At 38.6% G+C, this 23,591-nt stretch overlaps 1 protein-coding gene across 2 annotated transcripts in view; it reads right to left on the bottom strand.

The window, feature by feature from the left end:
• si:dkey-237i9.1 (SEC14-like protein 1) overlaps positions 1-23,591 on the bottom strand; it is a 56,878-nt gene that overhangs the window by 16,439 nt on the left and 16,848 nt on the right. For both annotated transcript variants that reach the window (XM_036571369.1, XM_036571370.1), the window contains exons 3-4: positions 4,769-4,918; positions 3,634-3,765 (exon numbers count right to left, since the gene is read on the bottom strand). In XM_036571369.1, the coding sequence (XP_036427262.1) occupies positions 3,634-3,765; positions 4,769-4,918 (282 nt within the window). The remainder of the gene's footprint in view (positions 1-3,633; positions 3,766-4,768; positions 4,919-23,591) is intronic.

Below are 23,591 nucleotides of genomic sequence, written 5' to 3'. Positions count from 1 at the left end.
AACAGTCCAAAAAAATAATTTCCCTCAGGTACATTAAGATAAAATTACATACATACATTGTATGAACGTTTAAATGACAAATGGAGCAACAGAAATAGTCCAAGTTCAATATTAAAGCTTTTTTTAGTTCCAACATAAATAATGACCAGAAGTTTTTAGAAAACAACTCAGGAACTGAGGTAATAAACCTAAAATAGGGAGCGAAGAACCGCAGACATCAGCAGAAGCAAAGAAGACAAACAGCATCTTCAGCAGACACTTCCTGCTGAAATAAAGACAATAAAACTGCACTGCAAAGTGCCAGATGCTGCATCTACTGTGTAATTGCGCAGGTTTTTAATACGAGGCCAGTTCAGGTCAGCTGCTGACCCCAGGAGCCTCACTCTGCAGCGGCGCGATGATGTGTGCTTCAGTGAAGACTATTCTTCTGCACACGTCCCAAATTAGAAACTTCTGGAAGGCCTTTAGAGGCAATGACCTTATTAACTCACTCCTCATTCATTCAGAGCACTGTGCTATTACAGCGCTGAGTGCTCACAAACACATATGAAGGTTTGAGGTGTATTTATACTACAGAAATGCAAATGTTAATGTGTTTTTCAATAAAGTTGAGTAATTTGTAGGCTGTATTTGCTGAACATACCTTAAAATGTTGTGCTTTATAAAAATCATGTATATATAAATATATTCCTGTCATCATAAAATCTGATTTCTATTAATTGCATTACACTAAATGTACAATTATAGGCAAAGAAAAAAAACAAAGGGCCTGTACTAAAAAAAATTAATTTCTCTCAATTTTTTTAATTTAAATTTTAAAGTTGAATTCATTGTTGCTGTGATGTCACAAGTACCAATTCATTTATGTATAAACGCCAATTTCACTCATACTGGAGGTTTTAAGGATAGTTAGCCCAGACAGCTTTTTGAATTGGGCACAATACAAGACAGCCAATGAGAAAAGAGCTCATTTACATACATCAATCTTAAAAGGCACAGTAATAAAAATGGCCTGTTTAATTCTAGGGAATAAAAATATTTCCACATAGTTGTGTAAAGGTGAATTATAACCACATTTGATACACAAAACCACATAAATATTATAAAAGGAAAAAAAAAAACATAGAAATTGGTCTTTTAATGTTCACATGATTTACGAGCTGACATTTTTAAACTTTGTAAAACTTATATGTTTTCTATTTGATCACTCAAAGCATTATTGACAGCAGTTATATAAAAGGTGTTATCAAAAAGAAAATGTTTTTTTATTTAAGGTAGGAAAGGCATATACTGATATTCACCTTAGATTTTAGTCATTTTAATATGAAGCCTCTTTTTCATGTGTCATTTCCTTATATTTGGTACTGTATTTCTGCTTTTCTCTGCACTCTTGAGTGCTCACAGCAGGTAGCATCTGCCCAGTACTGATTTAACAATCTGACTGGTTACTGATAGTGTTGTAGTACCGGAGTTTGCTCTTGAGAGCAAGAATAAATGTCTCGGTCTTGACATCATTTTCAATCACTTGCCTCTGTCTTGAGGTAGTGAAATTCTTTTGTACTACCACTACTATGAAAAACCCATCTAAGCAAAACAAACCTACATGCTTAAAACAAAATCTACACTCAGATTGTCAAACAGAGCTAAAAAAAGGGAACTTCTCTCCTCATTAGCATTCAAATCAATCAACATGTTTTATCTTCTATAGTTTACAGACATAAAAAACCCATGAACAGTGAAAAGGTGACGTTTAAAAACTAATCCCCTCTAGGGGGATCAGGAGTGGCATTGTCCTTAGAACACTTCAGTAATTTTAACATGAAAATTCATGCAGTTCATAAACTGTGCAACTATAATTTTTTTTTTATATATATATTTGCTAAAAATCTGTTGCTTAATGCATTAAGGTCAAGATGACAGTATTTACGAAATTTGGCATTTGACATTTTCTTCTGAGACACCACATGCATTATAAACACTGTAACAACCTGGCACATCATTTGTGCTCTATTGCTCCCATAAGATACACAGTGCTTGGACCCCTAAGGTCACCACTTGCAGTGTAATTTGTCTATCAACTCGCGGTTACAATTCACAGATATCATGTTCTACATCACTTTTAGACAAAAACTAACTAGATGGTAACGATAATCATTTGGATATGCTAACCTTGGCCACTGATTAAATGCTACTGAAGAAAGAAATCTGAATATGCAAAAAAGAAGCTTAATTCAATGCTAACGAAACATGGCTCTCTTAATTTGTTGGTATGTATTGGGTATAGTGAACGTAAAACAAATCTGAATTATTTCATATTTTAAATGAAAAAAAAACATTTAGTTTCGACAACACCACCAGTGGTGACTCTGCTATGATCACCGACTATTAGAGAAAATTTATATTTCATATTTTTGATGCCAAAGCCATGAGGAGCACTGAGGTCATGCTCAAAAAAGTGACTGTACACATTCGGAATGCTGCTTCGAAAAGCTTTATTTCCACATGCAGCAGAGATTTTTTTTCCCAAGAGGAGAGGAGGTACTGGGTTAGCAAAACTCTCTTGCTCTACTTACAGGGCAGCTGCGTGTATATAAAGTGTTTGTGTATGTGTGGGGGGGGGCACGTGGTAACTGTCAGTACCTCGCTGTGCACATGATTAGTTGCTGCGCATGTGGGAAAGATTTAGGGCTGGATGATGGAATATGAACATAAGCTGAGATCATAAAGTACCCCACTGTTACATACTGCAGACACAGTAAAAGCTCCACAGCCAAGCATTCCTGGCTGTTAGGGCCCGCCTGATAGGAAAACTGTCACCGAAACAGACACCCAACTAATAAGCATTTACCAAAAATCACTCAATGTATATTAGATGATTCACATTTTCTAAAGATTTCTGCATCTTTCAAGTCATTAAGATTTAAAAAACTGAGATATAAACAGCCATTTAGAGTGGTTTGATGAGAAATGCTCTGTTCTAGAGAAACTGACAGTATTTTTTATGGTGGTGATGACAGGAACAGGGGTCACAATTTCAACTAGACAAATATGGTCATTTTATTTACTATCCAAAACTACCAGTGAACCCAGACGTGGCTGAGTTTTTATACGTAATTTTGAAGTGATAAATCTGAAAAAATAAGATTTCCTTGGGGGATTTTGCCTCACCATGTCCTGTATGTACCCCTCCACCATAAATGTGTTTATTTTTGTTTGTTTTAAAATATGTATAAAATCAAAACCTTCTCAAAACTCTATGAGTGAGCTTTTTGAGGCATTAAGCTCTCCAAACATCAGGTTCCTATCACCACCACAACTGGATTGGATTCTATTTAACCCAGCCTATTAATTTTTTTTAACCATATAAAAATGATACTGGCAGACAGTATTGTCTATCTGAATTTTTAGCTCATTAAAATCAATAACAGTATTAGTAATCGTATTCAGAGTGGTTTGGTGTGAAATGGTTGATTGTAGACACTCAGGTTTCTTTACAGTGGTGGTGATGGGAACCAGGAGTCACCATGACTACAATGCAAATATAGACATTTACATATATACATACACACGCACGCACACGCACGCACACGCACGCACACGCACGCACATGCACGCACAGTGTGTGCATCTCACCGAGTAGCAGCAGAGCTCGTGGATGATGACTCTGTTGGAGAAGGTCTCATTGTGGGACTCGATGTGTAAGGTTCTCTCACGGCGGTTCAGAGTGTTCTTCTGGATAAAGTACACGTAGTCCACCCCAGCAATCTGCACACAGTGATAATAGCCCTAAATTAATCTCATTATTCTAACTCTGGGAGTACTGAAGTTTAACTTTATCAGCATCAGAACACGTACGCAAATAAGTGTTACATGGACACAAACGTCACTGCTGAAAGCTAAAGCTGAAAGAGCAACTATTCAACAGCTAACTGTCAGAGACACCAACAGATAGAGTCAGTGGCTTGCTGGTTGAGTTGGCACCGATCCGGTACTAGGTATTGGGCGGATATCGCCAGAAAATCAGATTTCGATTCAATCCTGTACCAAATCTATACTGAGATGGCACACATTCGACATGTCATGTTTGTGTATTTTTAGCATTCATCTTAAGTCCTTTAATTAAAAACACAATTTTAAAGCTTATTGTTTGTAAAGAAAAAAAATACATATATACAATCAGTATTGGCCATATATCACATTTCAATATCAGAATGAGTACCATAAAAGCAAACTGGTGCTGTGCAGTCTCTTCTTGTCACAATACAGACTGCTGCGTATAATAATAAATTTAATTTTACATTTGAGCATTTTTAGCCAATGGATCACGCAGTTGTGCACAGTACCGTTTTGTAAGCAGGGAAAAATTAATCACCTTGTTTTCACAACAATATTGTAAATATTACAAACAAGTGACTAAAGTGAATGCCAAAAAACTGTAGGTCACAGGTGGCAGATACAACAGGCAACCTTATTCAGGACTGTTGTAGAAGCCAAACGCTAACATTGGAATGTTGGAATTCCTAAAGCCAACTGCTGACTTTGGAATGCTGGAACTGACCCATTCATGCCCTGCCCACAAATGTACTCTGTTGTAAAGCTAAACAAAGCTGGACAAAATACCTTTCAACCCATTGAAGTTATTCATTTCAAAACTATACTGTAAGCAAACAGGTTTGCTTTGTTGATAATTGACATGGAGAAATCAACTGCTGAAGCCAGCAGCTGGCATTGAAATGTGGGAATTCTGGCCTTTAGAATGCTGCTTTACCCTTTTCAGAAGGCGCGGAGCATCAACGTCCAGCTTGCACCTCCTCTCGATCTTGTGCGTGGAATTGTCGTCACTCTTCTCCTCACTAATTACATCACTGGCCACAAACATGGGGATGAGATGACATGTAGGGAACCTTCTCTCATAGGCCTGAGACAGAGACAGACAGAGACAGAGAGACAGAGAAAGAGAGACGCAGAGAGATACTTTTAGCACATTTTCACTGTACTAGTCAAATGACTACAAAACTGATCAGTACATCAATCTAAATAACCCACTGATGTCCATTTCTAAAATTTTACATTTCCTTTGCCTGAAATGTTCTTAAAATGTTGCCTGAGCACGAAGCTTAAGATTTTTTTTCAAATCCATCAAACATACTATGGCTAAGAAGTTTAATTTATCATATTAGATTCAGTCTTTTCGTCACATGGGTCATTTTAACAAAACAGAAAATCTTTATTTTCTAAAACTGGATTTTGAATAAAACTATTAAAAAAAAAAAAAATCATTAAAAATCAACAGACTATAGCTAGATGTTTGTCCAAGGTATAACTAAACAAAATTCCACAAACATTAGACCAATCAGTCTAATCAGTCTTCACTAGAACTTTTTCTGACAATTTTTAATCTGTACAATTCAGTCACTGAAAGTATTTCTGATGTGAAACGGTGCGAGAAAGCTTACTGACTGAGATTTCTTCACAGTGGTGGTGATAGAAACCATGACTACAACAGGGTTAAACCTTCTCAAAACAATCATAAAACCATGTCTCAGACATCAGGCAGCGTATTCATAACCACCTTACATAATAACTTTCCACAAGAGCCTTTAAAGGCATTAAACGCTTCAGACATCTGGTTCCTATCACCACCACTGTGAACAATACTGACTTCTGGTTTCTCTGGCTTATTTCACACCAAACCACTCATCTTAATGATTTAATCATACATTCCCCTTTAAGTGTACGGTAGAACCCTGACAAACTTAACAGATTTGGTAATTGCTCACACTGCAAGAGATTAACTGCATGTGAAAAAAATAATGAAGTATAATAAATCTCAAATTCTTAGCTGTGTGGCAGTAGATAAATGCAGCTGATACGAGAGGAAACTGAGTGAAGCATAGAGGCGTAGGTGGGTTTCAAGGGCCTTTATTATTATCACAACTGCTGCTGGATACAAACTCGCTGGACGACCTTGAACGGGGGAGGGGGCCTTCGCGCAGGACTCAGCTGGAGAGTGTCAGTAAAGCACTTATAGAGGACTGTGTAGAGGGTCAGGTTCTTTATCTGTCATCACTCTGACTCTGATCACTGCAGCCGAGTTACGCAACATCAACATTCCCTCAGGATAGGACTTAAGGGCAGGTCTCAGATCAGCTTAAACTGCGCTCCCAGAGGAAATAACTCAATCTAAATCTGACAGCGCAGGTCTCACACCAGCTTAAAAAGCAATCCCAAAGGGGATGGCTCAAACTAGCTTTGGTTTGACCCCAAAAGTGAGAATTCATCTAATTCTAACAGCACATATCTCAGATCAGTCTAGATGGTTTTTGGCCTCTAGGACTGATCTCAGGTCAGTGAGCAGAAATGGTGACATTTGTTATTCATTATCATGATGTTGCCATTTGTAAAGGTGTAATATGCAAATGAACTCTAACCAAATCACAGTGTTGTGTGCTGTGTGCTGTGAGGGGTGGGTGATATGGCGAAAATATCATCTCTCTTGACATAAAGACTTTTGCAAGATACACAACACGCATCCCTGGTATTTTGACACACAAGACAAAATGTGCTAGTGGTGCCATATTTGATGACTGCCATCAAGAATTTTTAGTACAAATTTGATTCAACATTTCACATACTGTGCAGTACTGAACCTAATTAAATAGGAGCAATTAAGCTCCCTTAAAAAACAAGCATGAATCTTTAAGTACTGATATCTATAATACTCTCAAAAAAGCTTATTGTTTATCACAATAAAATACTGTCATGCTGCTCACCTCCAGCTGTGAGCATCCTGACCAATCAGAACTTCAGAAGAGTTTCCAACAAATATAATGGTCAAAATAAATCAGACTATGAGGCAAAATCATTTTTAAATCAATTTACACAATGTGTTTTTAAAAACATTTCAAGGAGTATCTCAGTCACAATGTGACTGTAATAATATAGTAGGGCTGGTAAATGAGACGATATTTATTGTTATTATGATAAATTGTCACAATAAGCTTTTTTGAACACACCATGGATATATATAAAAACATGATTCTTCAAGCGTTCTTTATTAAAATGTTCCATATAGAACGAAGGGTTCTCTGCATCGTGAAAATTCTTCAGTTTGATGGAGAATGTGCTGTAGATGGTTCTACATAAAACCTTTTTGGAAAAGGGTTCTATATAGCACCAAAAAGGGCTCTTTTCCAGCAAACTTGAACAATAGTAACAATAGAAAAACCCTATCTGGTGCTAAATAGAGCCCTTTTCAAAAAACAACACATTCTCTTACAACACTTACAACACATTCTCCATCAGTCTGAAGAACCATTTCAACATACAAAGAACCCCTTAACCATGCAAATCGTTTGTGTTCACAGTTCTATAAAGAACAATAATCTTTACCAAAGAAGCCTTGAAGAACCATCTTCTACAAGAGTGTACAGCATGTAAAGCATTGAACAAAATCATTGCATTCATAGTTTTAAATTAACACTCCTGGAGCATTTTTGACTGTTGCAATTATGAAACCACAAAAAAAACTGCATTTCATGATACATATTGTGTATCGTAAAATGTGTTCAAGTATTGCAATATTATACTTTTGCCATATCTCCAACCCTTCCCTACACCAGTATTTCATCCATATCCTGCAGCCCCAGTCAGCCTGAATGATTTTCAGGCCTAAGAATGTAGCAGGTAAGACTGACCTCAGGTCAGTGAATCTCTGAGGTCTACTGAACTGACCAGATTAGACATAACTGACTGATCTTAACCTTAACAGGCTACTGCAGTTCATCTTGAGGCTTAGCTTTTGCTCCTGCATGCTCTGCAAAGGTGTGAGCGCACAGAGACAGCACATAGCATTCATTCAGTTCCTCTAATAAACCCAGCTCAAAAGGTCTGTGCAATATGCATTAGAATGTATATCTCTATAGCTTTCAGTGTTGTGGAGATAAACGAGACTCATTAGGGATTTTGGGCAATTGTGGGCAGATGCCGATATCCCATATTTTTCATAATAGCACACATCACATGGAGTACACGATATCAGAACATTTAAACTGGCACTCCATCTACCTGGATTAGCATTACAGAGAAATAACATTTACTGGTGTCAAGTTACACATGCAATAAATTAATAAAATGTAGACATTTTAGTGCATTTATCCAGCTTCACCCAAACATCCTGATTTTCCAGAGTGCAATAAATATGTCATCCAAAATTGGTCAAATCTAAACAATCTATCCACTGTCAATTTTTTAGGCAATTATCTGCTAATACTGATATGAAATGACTTAAAAGTGATTTTTCCAGTTGGAAGAGCCATAATAATAGCCTTTATTAAATGCAATAACACTTAGCTAACAAATTGTTGACGAGCAGATTCAAAATGTGAACCTCAATAACGAATAATGTACAGTTTAAAAAAAATTATTATGATAATATCAAGGTCTGTTTTTCACTAAATAATTTTAGGAAACTCAATTGTGCATAAACGCGCACAGAATGGGAATAAATTGCACATGATGTATTCACAATACAAAGAAAAAAAAAATCAATCAATGTGAATATATTGCAAATGCTTGATATTTTACCCAGCAATTACATGTGTAAGATTATCAGGGACAATGAGGCTGAGAGTTGTGATTAAAGCCCTTCTAGAACAGAGGTCGTCCCTGAATGAGCAAGCATGTATCAGGCCAGATCAGGCCCTCTAACACAGAGCTAAAATAACCAGTGCTGCTCTTCCGCACACAGATTAGTGTAAGCGCACGCCAGGACAGAAGAGGATTTCAGATGCAGAATCCCCATTAACCCAGGTGGCAAAAATCTTCAGCAGTTGAAGATCACGACTAATAATATAAACACAAATAAAATCACTGTAGATCTGGCATTGTGTTACACCTCATAGAGTGCAAGACACTCACTGATTAATCCTGGATTGCTGAGTCCAGAACTGCGTACATTTGCGACTTTATACTGGATTTGACATACAGTCGCATGCACAGGTTTGTACGTCCCTGGTTAAATTTTATTTTTTGTTTAAATGAAAATCAGGTAAAAAGTTCTCTTCAGGAAACACATCTCTGCATATTTTAATGCACAATTATTCTTTGTTTACTGAATTTAACATATTGGGGCAGAAACCTGAAAATAAAACGTGGCCTGTGCAAATAATCAGAGATTGTGTATTAAAATTTGCAGAAAATGTCATATTTAAGATCCCTGTTGAGACTATGTTAACTTATTTTGACACACATAGGTGTGTGTTTGTGTTCAAGCGCATTCCTGAACAAGTCTGGACCGACACACCGGTGTCTTATGGAGCCCTGAACAGCAATTTGGCAGTCGTACCAGACCACGAGTGGGGTGTGTTTGTGAGTGCAGAGTACAATATTTCCTCAGTCACAATCAGTCCGGCTACGAGGGTAAAGCCTCCTGCTGTTTTCAATAATGGAGTTTGCGCCTGCCAGTTCAGTCTCAGCTAAAAGCAATGCTCACACTTTCCCCATTAGACTCCAAACAAACAAAAACAAAGAATAAACAAACACAGGAAAACCGGGAAGAGGAAAAGGGCTTCCGAGGAACATGACACAGGCTTCTGGAATGCCGCGTCTGCGCTGAAGGGGAAATACCAGGGCTGGAACGATTTCGGTATGTGAGCCCTCGAGGGCTGCTGTTAGAACAGTTTTGCATGCCAGTGTGACAGTTTGAGGAGAGCATCAACCTTGTGAGCTCCCAACTGACACCAGGACTCAGTTAATCACAGCTGTAGTCCTGATCAGCTTCCAATACTGTTAAAGTTATTAGAAAGATGCAAGGATAAACAATAACATGCTCGCCTCAAAAAGCATGGAGTAATCTCAAGACTTGCTTATGTGGTTTCAGAGAACGTATGACTCACTCTTGGCCTGAATTTTGTCTTTATACTCCATAACCGTACATCATGCACAGTGCTAGAAGTAACGTGGTACAAAGTAATGGAATAAGAGTAATGCAATTGCTTTTTCCCCTGCTAACAAATTAGTGTAACACATTACAGCTTAAATTACTGTGATCACACTACTGTTACTGACCTTGTAAGAATACTTGCATTACTTAAATCTCTAAAAAAGCAGTATTACTTAATGTCCATTGCACTGAAAACATAAATTTCCTCTATATAGACTTTCTGAGCCTGTCCTTCATAATTTGCATGTCTGTGCTACGTGCAACAGCTGACTGCAAGCGCAGGAAGCAACTCACTGAACAATCTAGTGAAGCGTCTACTCACGCTAACATAAAACTGATGGATAAAAGTGCCCGTGCTAATGAAGAGATAGACCCAATTTCACCTAAACAGACCAAATTCTTTTCATGAAGATTTATAAATGAATCCTTGTACAATGAAATCAGCGTGAAAGGGTGCAAAGGTTGAAATCACAAGAGCAGCAATTTTTATTACATCCTACATCATTTAACACTGACTTAAGCTTTAAATGAAAACATTTAAAATGATAACTTAAAATACTAATGAATGTGCTCGGCTTTCTAGAGGGAAAACTAACAGGCCCGGGGCTTAATTTATAGAAAATAACCACATTTAAAATGCGATCACAATTTTTGTTAGAAAAAACACAATTAGCTCTATGAATGTTTTATTTCGAGGTTTCTAGTGGCTAGATTTGAATGGATTTTACACAGTACTGTAAAAGTAATGAGTAACAAGATTACTCTTCCAGGAAGTCATATATAAAGTGATGATTAGATTATTAGATCTAATTAGTAATAGGTTATTTTTTTTTACCCTAAATTCACACCGGCAGCGACTTTTCGCCTCTTGTTGCCCAAATCGCTGGTCGCTCATCGCCTGTGGGCATTTCTAAACTCGAACGGACTGTTGGTTGCCATGGTTTCACTGACGCCAAGCACAAATCAGACGCGTTAACGCTAAAAACAAAAATCCTGGTGAGAAATTGCTTGTGTGCTTATTTGTTTTTAATCTTTGTGTCTGTGCAGTCAGTTTGTGAGGAAAACAGTATTTGGTCTTTGTGATTACTGTCTAATTGCGACAAATGCACCGAAGCCAGTATTCCACCTGTAGTAGCAACAATTATCTAGGAACCAAAAATGGAGCATACTGTTTCACGGTGGCGGAGATAAAGCGCGTACTACACTGCTCAGTGCTCAGTTCCTATTGGTAATCACCACATCGCTTCGCTCCTTATTTGCGTAAAATTAAACTCTGCTCAACTTTGTCGCGCTGCCTCCTGTCACTGGAAATCGCCAGCTCTCATTGCCAATGAATGACCTTCAGGCGCTTTGTCGCATCGCGTCCCTGCCGGTGTGAATGCAGGGTTAAAAACTAAACTATAGAAGCAAGCTTCAGACAAAATATCTTGGCTAATCAACTGGGGTAACAAGGAAAACTGCAGCAATCTGACTTTACACCAAACTATTCCTTTAATCAGAGCAGCAGTAAGAATGTTCTCTTGGCTTCTCTCCTGGCACCTTCTCAGGGAGATTTCCCTCACGACCTGTGCTCACTCCTCTGGGATCTGGGCCTCTTTAAAGCAACTTTGTTTTGTACAAGCCTACTGTTAACAGTGCTAAACAAACAACCAGCACCGAAATAAGAGAAGTGTGTCGCTCAGCATCCTGAACCATGATGTAGTATCTATGAGGAGCGAGGGTGGATAAGGACACATCCCAGGTGGTGCAACATTTAATGTTCAAGTTTAATCATGTCCTCAAATCTGGCATGAAATAAAAACAGCTCATTACAAAACAGGCTCGTACAGAAGCCGCCCACACATCACAACATTCCTCAGTGTGCAGCCAGCAAAAGATACGATACAATCTCACAAAATCATAAAAACCTGAAAAACAAACCAAATGCCTAACTCCTATAAACAGCCTCATCATATGACAGACCCATATCTGATAGAGTTTACAAGTTATGACTGTTATAAAATTGCAACAGTGCAATGTTCTAAACCAAAAATAATGATTAAAAAGGTGCACAATCTGGAAGAGAATGTTGATGCATAACTGTCTTCACTACATTACATTAGCCGTAGTATCTTTATGTTTACACTATCGTTCAGAAGTTTGGAATCCCTGTTTTCAGCAATACAAATCCAATTTAGTCGCTGATACACGTGTAAAAGTGTGTAACCGGCACTGATGGCTGCAGTGGCCGTGCAGCAACTTGGCCACACAGCTTCCTTTCCTTACATATTATGGGATTATTATCTTACTACTCTACAAAGCGCCCACTTTGGTCTGGACCACTAGAGGTCTGCACTCCCACGGGACCCGCCACAATATCTTGTGGCACTAAGTTTCTAATTTTCAGTGCTGTGCACAGGAGCGGGCGGGAAACCAACCCACTGCAGGAGCAGGACAAATGATTCCCATTTTCTGCGGGAGCAGGGCTGAAAAAACCCACCCAGACCTCTTCATACCAAATACAAGAACGTTATTAGCATTATTCAGCTTATAAAAGACCTCTTAAAAACCTGTTGCTGTTTACAAACAGCCCCACTGTTTGTTAAAGTCCATACTGTTCAAACAGCTTATTTATAGGCAGCAGTGGCAAGTTCTTTACTCCATTTGGTATTGGTCATTGTTTGTGATAAAGTCCGGAACATCTATTAGCCTCAGCAGAAGTAGCTATAAACATTTTAATGGACGTTTTCTACACTTGAACGTGCATTTTTCTGGATTTAACAAACGCTTAAATGTCAAATTTTAGGATTTATGTAGTTATTATTCCTATTATTATTCCTATTATCATTATTATTATTATTATTATTATTATTGAATAACAATTATTATATGACCGGTGACTCCTGTCTCAGCTCAGTTCACACATCAGAATCTGGGAGAGAAAAAGTTGGATAATTTCTGAATGTCATTGTGAAACATCTCTACTCCTCTTTAATAGTGGCTGTGTTTTGATCCACTGTGCTCTGGCTGAATGTGTGTCAGCTACAGAACAGCCTGCAGGCCTGGTCGAGCTCCCAGTTGGTGGTTCCCACACTTCCACAGCATGTGAATGGGGCCAGTAGAGCAGACCAGTCGTCCCAGCAGAATAAATATTGATTCTGCAGGCTGGCACTGGTTTGGCAAAGGAGGATGCCGCTTGAGGATGATTATCGAAGAACTGACGATTGCAGATTCAAATAGTGGCGGGATCAGTTAGGACAGCAACAATACGTTGTTGAAGATGGTTATATGTCGACAATGTTGATTATGAAATCTTGTTTACTTGAGAACCAACAGTGCTTTAGAAAGCTCACCTCAGAAAAAGAACCTGCTGAGATAAGCTCACAATTTTAATTAACATGCTCAGTAATATCAATTATGGAAAAATGTCTGTGTATTTTTTATTTTAAAAATAAAAACGCTGTCAGGCACACATCCTAATCAGTAACATCACATGAATGAATCACGTGCGTCATGAACAGCAAACTAACTAACGAGCAGAACAAGCCTTAATTGCGAAGATAATTAACTCTGAACAGCTCTCAGCTGTTCATTATTAGAGCGAGATATGTTGCTTTTTCAACGTTTACAGGCTTTAAGTTCTGTTCGGTGCTGCTGCCATGGTAACGCTGAATGATGGCACACGCCGCAGTGGAACGAAAGCTCATGAATACGAATCTGAGCGTTTTCATTCAGGTCGCCTGGCCACGAATTGGATACGTATCCAATCTAGGACCACATATCAAAGTGGCTCATGTCGGATTTGAAAAGATCAGATGTGTCCACACAGCTCTGAAAAACATCAGATCCGAGTAACACAAGGGTAAATTCAGATTTGTGCCATTTCAAACTGGTAACGTGAACGTAGCCAAAATCACATCAGCAAGTCTACTTCAGATTAGATGTGGTTTGAGGCAAGTATGTGATGATTTAGGCATGCAGTCTGCAACACTAACTGGGGTATGTGTAAATTTGGTTTTAAATCACAAAATTTTGCTGCAAAGTCTTTGTCTGCACACACACACACACACATCCTTGCATACATGTTTTACATATTACACTTTCATTCTGGTCCCAAAATGCCTCCATATAACTGCCTGTATTTGAACTGTACAATTTAAGAACCACCCGATTTCTCCAATGCTTTTGGAATCGAGTCAAATCTTCAGCTTTGGCATGGGCTACAAGTTTTCCCTACCGTGAGAAAACGTGCTTTATAGAGCGATCAGCTGTTCTCCACAGGGCCAGAGCACACTGAAACGATCGCTATGGAAACGAAACAGCGGGACAGACTGAACACAACAACATCACACCAACGCAGGGCAACACCTCCAGGAACAGCAGCTTGAGGCCAGCTGAGAACCTAACCAAAGTATATAAGACTTGTTCCTCCAACTTCTGTAAACATGCTTAAGAACTGGTTTGCTTCAGGACGTTCAAAAAGACAACCAGCTTACACATTATGCTGTAAACAAACTGAAAACGCCCAACGTCAACAAACTACCTTACGGTAGATCAGCGTATCACCCCATGAGTGTCACAAGGTTCACAAGGGGTACACAAAAACATCCCTAAATACACAAGACATGCATGCACAGACTAATTCTGGCTTTGGATACATACACACAAACATAAATGCTTACTCAAATAGTATAGGCCTAAAGTAATCCATATGCAAACAACCCCCAGACATACATACGCAAGGATTCAGATCATAGCCACACAGAAATGTGCAAACAAGTCATCAAAAAGGGAAAAAGAAATTATCAAATCAAAAGACACTCTTTACATCAAAAGGTTCTGTGTAGCGCACATATCTCCAAACTGCAGGATTCACTGGCCGAAGCAGACTGCAGATGCAATACGTTAAACTGACAACAGCAGCAGTGCCCTTGCCAAGGTCATATAGCTGCATCTCTCCCTCGTTCCTCTCGCTCTCCCTCTCCTTTGGCTACTGCTCCCACTCCTTCCCGCTTTGCCTGCATTTCTATGCTTCTGCTTTGCCTCATTTTCCTCTCTCACTGCAGATTTCTACTCATCTCTCGTGCTCTCTCCATCCTCTTTGCAAATAGTCACCACCACACTAGAGCCCTCAACATGGAAACCAGCAGAATTCAGAGATTTGGTGGACATTATGAACATATTTCACATTTTGTGCAATTTGTTGTTCTGCCATCCAAATGACATGTTCACACATATTTTATCATTATCATGATTAATTAATTTACAACATGCTTTCCTCAGCATATCATGGACACTGTTTTTGTCGTCATCACAACATTAATTCAATAATACATTTCAGTATTTATTTCATATAAACAGGATTCAAAGTGAAGATTCACTATCATTTGTTTCTTTAATATTTTTCACACCCACTTTCAAAAATCCAAAAAAACTTACATTATTAAAAAGATGAGAGAAAAACAAAAACGGGGAAAAAAGAAAAAGAATTTGGAAAATAAATAAATAAAACACATGACAGTGGCAAACGTCAAACTCTCAATTTCGCCCATGTAATCTCCCCAATATGCTCTCACACACATAAGCCTAACCCTGAAGGTCAGTGAAGCTTATCCAGAGCGGTACAAGTAGTCCTGGGATCTCCAACTGGCCTGACCTCTATCTCTAACCTTTATCACAAAGCCGGAAAAATTGACCAAAGACTGGCCAAAATCACTCCAGGACAAACGCTGCTGAGATTAGGACAACAGTTACTTAGATTAATCGATTCATCAGTCAGACAATTGTTATATAAACAATAATGTGGATTTTCTTGATCAAGAATGCAGCAGCATGGTTTCTTCCCAATTCATTTGTCACTCCACTACTGTCACTGGATTCCTGTAGCTGCTCACATCAGATTTAAAACCTTGATGCTTGCTTACAAGTCAAAAATTGACCCTAGCTTACAGCAATGGTCAAAACTCAATCTGAACCTCGAGCCCTTCAAGGTTGAAGTACAGCTCCGCCTGACCTGCCATCTTTCACGGCGCATGGAAAAACGCATCAAGACTCTTCTCTGTCCTGGCACCCAGGTGGTGGAACGAATTTCCACTGGCTGTCCGAACAGCGGATTCTCTCAAAGTCTTCAGATGCAAAATAATGATCCATCTCTTTTATGAAGCACTTACTACTACTGTAGCACCCAAATTTCCCTTTTGGGATCAATAAGGTCCATCCATCCATCCATCCATCCATCCATTTAGCTACCCCTCCACCAATCCATCCATCCATCCATCCCTCCATTTGCTACCAATCCAACCGAACCTCCATTCAGGTAGCTATCCATCCATCAATCCGGCCATTTACCCAACCACCCATGAGCCATCCATTCTGCTACCTATCCATCCATACCTCCATGAATCTACCGATTCATCCTTTTATCCACCCATCCAGACCATTCAATATCCCGCTAGCTGTCTATCCATTTACCCATCCATCCAACCGACCAAGCATTTATCCATCCACCCCTCCATCAACCATCTATTTATCAAGCCTCCATCCAACCAACTGACCATCCATCCCTCCGATTATCGATAATCGATTATATAAGTAATTTCCATCATTATTTGCAGGCCTTATTGATATTCCATATGCCTGGATTGGAATAAATAGTTTCAGAACTCTCACAGGAGACAGCGAGTGAATCGCCATTATTATCCATGCAATACTGTGAAGAAGCTACACAGCTGAAGCACACAACCGGGATTGATATGCAAAGCATTGCCGGTATTACATAACATAGCAAATGTGAGAGAGCGAGAGACCAAGAACGATCCTACTTAGGGAAATGAGAAATCAGAGCCAGCTGTGTATTCTCTCCCTCCCCAACCTGGAGCTCATCATTTCACCAGCACACTGCATGCAAACCTCACTGCCTTTAACCATTTAATATCCGACTGGTGTCAAAGTCTGACCCATTTTTGTTTAGAGGTAAGTGTTTAACATTATTTTCCACATCTACTGCATCAAAAAACATGCATTTTACAAACAGTTTTTTGACGTAAAGTTTGGCTGATATGGCCAAAAACCTCAACATATTTTTTCAAATCATTCAATATTGCTGATATTGTTTCTAAACCTATATATGAAGTTGTACTGAGCCAAAATGCCGAAGGGTCTTTATTTAGCATGGACCAGGCATATGGCTTACACAGCCCAACAGCTAAGCCCAGGAAACACCCATCACACCGACAGGAATTCAACACACTCTGAAAGCTGTCAAAGGTCAAAGACTATTTATAAGACCAGCTTCTGACCAAGAGCCAAAGACATTACTAATGGCACTTAGAAGATACAGACAGTGGGGGAAAAAAAGAGAAAAGGAGAGAAAAAAGTGGGAGTGTATGCAGCTTGTCTGTTGCTGTGAGACTGAAAAACTCAAAACAACTGAAGGAAGCACCAGAAACAGAACAGAACAGCGCGCTCAGCCTGATATCTTAAACACACGCACACACAGCTCTGTGCGTTTAGCAGATCAAGTATTACAAAAAATAGATTAGAGTGACACAGGGCAGAAAAGGGTCATTCTGGGGACCCTTACATAAGAGATTTAATTGCTGGCCCCGAGCCGGTATTTGTTTAGATATCATTTCATCATTTCAAACAAACCCAGCCTCTATCTCCGTGTTCCGGACTGTGTGCACGCTGTACAGAGAGAAAAAACAAAAAACAACTGTTCGATTCACAGCTGGACTTAAGCCTTCATTGTGTTCGGCAGGACAGAGAGACTACTGTACAGCTCACATCACGTTCCAGGAACACAGCACCACACTTAACGTTTAAATATATATATATATATATTTAGTTTCTATCTATTTATATCTATCTGTGTATCTATATCTATATAGACACACAGACACACACATGCGCGCACACACACAAAAATATAGAGAAGAGAGGACAAGAAGAGAAAGGGAAAAATAAATACGAAGAGAAAAAGGACAAGAGAAGAGAAAGAGAAGAGAATCATAAGTGAAGAAGGGAAAGAGAAGACCGAGAGAATTAGAAGAGCAAGAAGACAAGAAAAGAGGAATATTGAGTCCTTAGTGAGAATTTTAAATCGACTCTTAAAGAGTCACTCCATCCACTCCAGTCTGAGTCATGGTGAGAAAACTGAGAAAAGTCCACCCACACAGTAACCGAGCGTATTTTCCTGAATGTATCGGTACACGTCATGCTAACACCCACGCCGCTGTGGTCTGTGGGCAGGTATGCATGCATTTGTTTTACACAGATGGTAGACCACACTGCAGAGAGAAAACCCAGGAGCGTATACGAGGCTACTGAAGGCCAATGTTTGGTTCTGTATTCCAAAAACATGAAAACTGTAAGATGAAGGATTTTAAATGACAACATTTCAAACAAACCTACCTCTATTTGCGCGTTACAAAGCCGTATTATGTATGATTAATCAGAAAGAAGTATAAATAATAAAGTACTTTAATAATATTGAATATGTTCACCATATTGAGTCTTGTGTCTTAAGCTTTTAAAGCTCAGTAGTTTTTAAATGATAAAAATAGACACTTAGGGTTTCAGAATTTGTATCAAGAGTGTAAGTAGTATCTTACCATCTCTAGAGAAAGCCTAATAAAAAGGTCAAAGTAACGTTGAATTATGAAGGTTTGAAGAAAAGGGCAAAAACTGTACAAAACAGAAAATTACAACAAGCTTTTAACCAATCAGCTAGTCTTATGCCGTGTTCATTCATACTGAGAGATTACTCACACAGTGACTGGTTATACAACATGATTATTAGTGGACCGCAGCACTGGACGAGACATAAAGGAGGTCAGAGCTGGGCTTAAGTAGGTGTTCAACAGAATAACTGCACATTATGGAGAACAAAGTCTCAATTTCAGAGCTATTTTAGGCCTTCGGTGATGTAATGAATTGAGAAAGTAGGGCAATGGGAAAAATACAGCAAGTCTGCTTCACTGGAGGAATCAGGGAAACATTCTAAAGAGAGAAAGTGAAGGAATGAGGAATGTTTATGTCAGTCTGTTTGCTGGAAAAAGAACCAGCCAACCCGCAATTCATATTCATGAGTCTGTGGAATGTTTACAAGAATATGACTGGAGAAACACGTTTTAGCAGAATGCTTTTATTAATATAAACCAGGTCTGTGCTAATATGTTGGGTGTATTTAGCTTCAACAGTTTTCCCAGTCTCTTCCTCAGTATGAAGAGTAGTTCTCACCTAAATAGTGATTTTCGTTATAAAACTAGACTGAGCTTTTATCAGCTGCACCTTCAGTTTTACAGTTTACGCCAAAATATTCTGGAATTATATAGCATTATAACTACTGCTAATATTAATTTTAATGAAAATCTGTTAACATTTAATGTAAATTACTGTAAACCTAGAAAGAAAAAACATGGTCATTTAATTTCACTGTGTATTAGTGCCTTTTAGAGGGGCATAACATCAACAAATTGATTTATTATCTGGTATTGAAATTACAGCTGATTTTCAGAACTGATAATTTAGTCCCATGCTTTATAGGCATCAACCAAAACATGCTGTTAATTAGCGGCTATCGTATCAACCCAGAAAGTCCATATCGGTGCATACCTAGCACTCTTTAATAACAATTTTTAGTATGTATGAACAATTTACTGCAGTAACACTGACTAAAACTGGTCAGCAGCACGATAACTGAGCCACAAACTATGCTCAACCTTTCACAAATAAAAACAGATGTGATTGTGTTGCACTTCCAGATCCTCAGTGCTCCCGAACTGTGTGGGAAAACTCAGCTCTGAATTCAGGAAAACAATAAGTGTTTATAAAAAGAATGTTTACTGTAGGCTCAGTGTGGAGATTCCCTGCCACATGAAAATACACACATCAGTGCTGCTTAAACAGGTCAGGTAACTTCATCTCTGAATAGCTGGAGGCATGTGCTTCTGTATAATGATGCAGAAAACTACACGAAACTGTGCAGAGCAATAACAATAAAGGAAAGTGAGCCCCAGCCCATCTCTCAGTGAAAGAGACAAACCCAACCACAGAGAAAACAGCAGCAAAAAAAGTCAAGTAGAAAACGATATTACTAGAGCTGTGTAATACTGCTTCATATTACGATAGTAATAACATGAACTATTAAATAAATGTTACATGTCAAAAGTCAGTGCAATCCTGGCTACGTGCTTGTGAAATGTGTTAACGCTAGCCAGCTGGCCAATGAAGGTGCTGACCGCTGCTGAAAAAAAACCTGGAGGACACACTGATGATGCCTTTTTGCTTTCTGATATCATTTTTTACTCATCTCCAATGTTTTTCTATGTTAATAGCCCCAATAACGTGTAAATATTGTCCGTTTATTTATTTTTAATATCTTGACTGAAACTAGGTGTAAGCTGAAAATCAGCAAATGACATGATGTAGGGCAATATGTGTGAAATAATAATGTTAATTACATCACTACAAATAATAATAATAATAATAATAATAAATAAACTAGTGGATTTTAGCCATTATGCTGCTCCCCACACTCACTGCTGCTTTGCCGCAGCCCAGTATCAATCGATCCACAGGGCCTGTAGCCCGGTGGACACTCGACATGTGACTCAAGACACTCTCAAAAGAGACATGTTAAAACCAACACGTAGTGCACGTTCAGTTAAGGAAACCACATTTTGGGTTACTTTTAGGGCGTGCCAGGTTTGGTTAGCTTAAAACAAACCCTAGTGTCGCTCTATTGGTGTGTTTCATTAGAACAAGTGCGAACGTTATTGTTCAAACCCTGGAGTGGACCAAATAAGCAGTCCGAGACCCACTAAGGATGTTAGTCTCAATCTGCTTCGAAACAAACTTTGGTGCAGTTCTTTTGAAATATGATGGCAAAACAGATTAAAAATGTCAATACAGACCCAACACAGAATGAACAGTCATCTGCTCTCTACGGTCCTTCTTTGCTATGTGCAACAGACCGATTCTTGATGCTGTTCTGATACATTTTATCACCTCCTGATGAGCTCTAAATAGGTAATCCTCCAAAAAATATAGTTCCAGTTTTAAACCGTGGCTGAGGCACTGTAAAACAATCCACACCCGTGCATTTGACTGCACATATCAATTATATTATGTATTAGAAAACTGACAGTTCTGGTCCTAAAATCTGATTGGCTTGCGTTCAAAGACATTGTAAAATCCACAATATACACACATCCATGACCGCCTCACGACTGAATTGTGTGTATATATATGTATATATGTATATATATATATATATATATATACACACACACACACACACACACACACACACACACATACATATAAAAACTACACCACAGCATGGAAAAAAAAACAAAAAAAAACCTTGTGCTGTTGATGGAAGAATCTTTGACTCATGCTGCTCATGTGGACCACCAAGTATATTGATCAAGTCAGAACTATAAAAAAAGTATAATTACTACATTTCTTGGCGGAATACTTTTATGTTCATTTATTAATGATCACGTGAATTATTTTCTAAATAATTATGCATTTTGTTACATTTTATGTTGGCTGCCGTTTGATAAAAGTAATAAACCACTTAAGGCAGTGAGTCACTGCGATTCTATCACAGGGGAGGGAGTTTTAGGCATAATAATAATAATACCCTTCCTGTGATAAAATCGCAGTGATGCAAGACCTCCTGTGGCTTACAGTAAGATACTTGAGGCTGTGTTTCTCCAAAAGATCACCAAATGTAGGTCACGAATTCTGCCTAATCAGTTGTTACTTTTTCTTCATATAACTTGTTTACATCATTTGTTTCAAAGTCGAATGTCAGTGTGAATGCTAAGTGAACCTAAACTAAAATGCATTAATGTATCATGTTCTGTCTTTAGACAAAGAGAACTGATATACTACAGATATACTACAGATATAAATGCTTATTTAACAGAGTATAATACAAAAATGTGTTAAAAACAGTGATAAACAGTAAACATGAGACGTGTGTAATGTGGGGAGCCACAATATAAGTGTGTATTTGCTTGGAAAAATGTTAATGTTTAAATAAATTCAAATAATATTAATAATTAGTCATTTTATGTATGTCAATGTGTTTAACTCTTTCCAATGACAGTGCTTTAATGGCAAAGAGACACCTGCTGACAAGATAAATCATTATACATAATGTGCTTAGGCGCTTTGCACACCAAGCAGTGATCAGTTTTGAAAAAGACCGCAGCTCTACGTGAAGCAGAAATGGCTTTCAGTTGCTGACCAAAACTGTTAGCTGATCTCAGGGTAGAGCGTGATCACACCCCTGCAGCACTCTGCAGGGACGCAGTGAAGCTTGTGTCACCAACACTGACAGCCTGAGGTTTATCTGTAGCTTGATTGCAGGCTAGCATCACAAACCACCCTGTTATTGGATGTGAACACTGCAGTAATTTTATGTTTTCAGATTTAATAGTTAGTTTAGAGTGTTTAAAACGCTACTGAGCTATTAATTATCACCTTTAGACGGCAGGTTTGCTTGACACCTAATCCACAATAGCAAGTATAATCTTATAAACGTGTCAGACATACAAAGCTGGCAGGGCATGGGCAGTCCTTGGCTACAGGCATTGTTCTGGCCAAAACGTAGCCTATATTTAGCACGTCCACTGCAGCACACTCTTAAGCTGTAATAATAACCAGCGTGACTGTTTTGCCTGGTGAAGGAGGAAAAAAAAAATAAAAATAAAATGTCAGTTTGATAACAGAAGCTTTTCAGCACTTTGTTAATTCCCAAATCCTTCCTGATGCAGCAGAATAATTGAATGGTTGGTTTAGCTATAGCTGCAGAGGCATAGAGGGCTGTGGCTATACTGTGATTACGCACTTCTTTTCCTGGAAAGGAGAGTGGGCGAGAGGGCACACATAGAGAGACAGAGAGCACGAGAGAGTGAGAGAGCGCGCGAGGGAGGCATTGTTTATGGAGACTCTACAAGAGTTTATGAAACAAATGTCTAGTCTGTGAGTAACAAATCTTATTGATAGCTATTATATTGAACTTAGTCATGTTATTGAGACAGACAGACAGACATGCCCCAACCACATCTGGCATTAAAGGGTCCATATCCTACATTTTTCTTCGATTTATTTTTCCCCCTTAAGTCCTTTCAGGACTTTTGTGTTGATTTGTGTACCAAAATCAGTCTTAATTCATTTTTTTACAACCACTTTCCAGCCTCTCTTTATCCATAGAATTAAACAGATGTTTGTCACAGGGTCTTTAAGGCTGATAAATGTAAATAAGCTCTGCTCTGACTGGCTGCCCCTGTATCATTTCAGAAAGCAGCCCAGGCTAAAACAGTCCTTATAACTTGACCACGAATAGGCAGACCTTAAGTACTGCAGGCTGAATCGGTGGTAAGTGACATACACTTTACTTTTCTTAACTTCACTAAAATTTGTGGCAAACATTCAGAATTTCTGGTCAGAACAATATAACATGCTAATTGTAAGTATAGGTGAATATATAATAAATAAGTGTGCTTCAGTACCAGTACCCAGTCAGGTTTTACTTTGAAAAGGGATCTTTATCGGGATCTGTTCTAGGTTATGTCTGACCAAAGTGTAGGTGTAACGCCAGCTCATTCAAAACCTTAATTTAAGACCCTATTTCTAAAGTGATATTAGCAAA

The sequence above is a fragment of the Colossoma macropomum genome, unplaced genomic scaffold, assembly GCF_904425465.1.
Source record: "Colossoma macropomum unplaced genomic scaffold, Colossoma_macropomum, whole genome shotgun sequence".
In the NCBI taxonomy this organism is placed as follows: domain Eukaryota; kingdom Metazoa; phylum Chordata; class Actinopteri; order Characiformes; family Serrasalmidae; genus Colossoma; species Colossoma macropomum.
The sequence above is the reverse complement of the archived record's forward strand: the minus strand, read 5'-3'. Positions and strand labels throughout refer to the sequence as shown.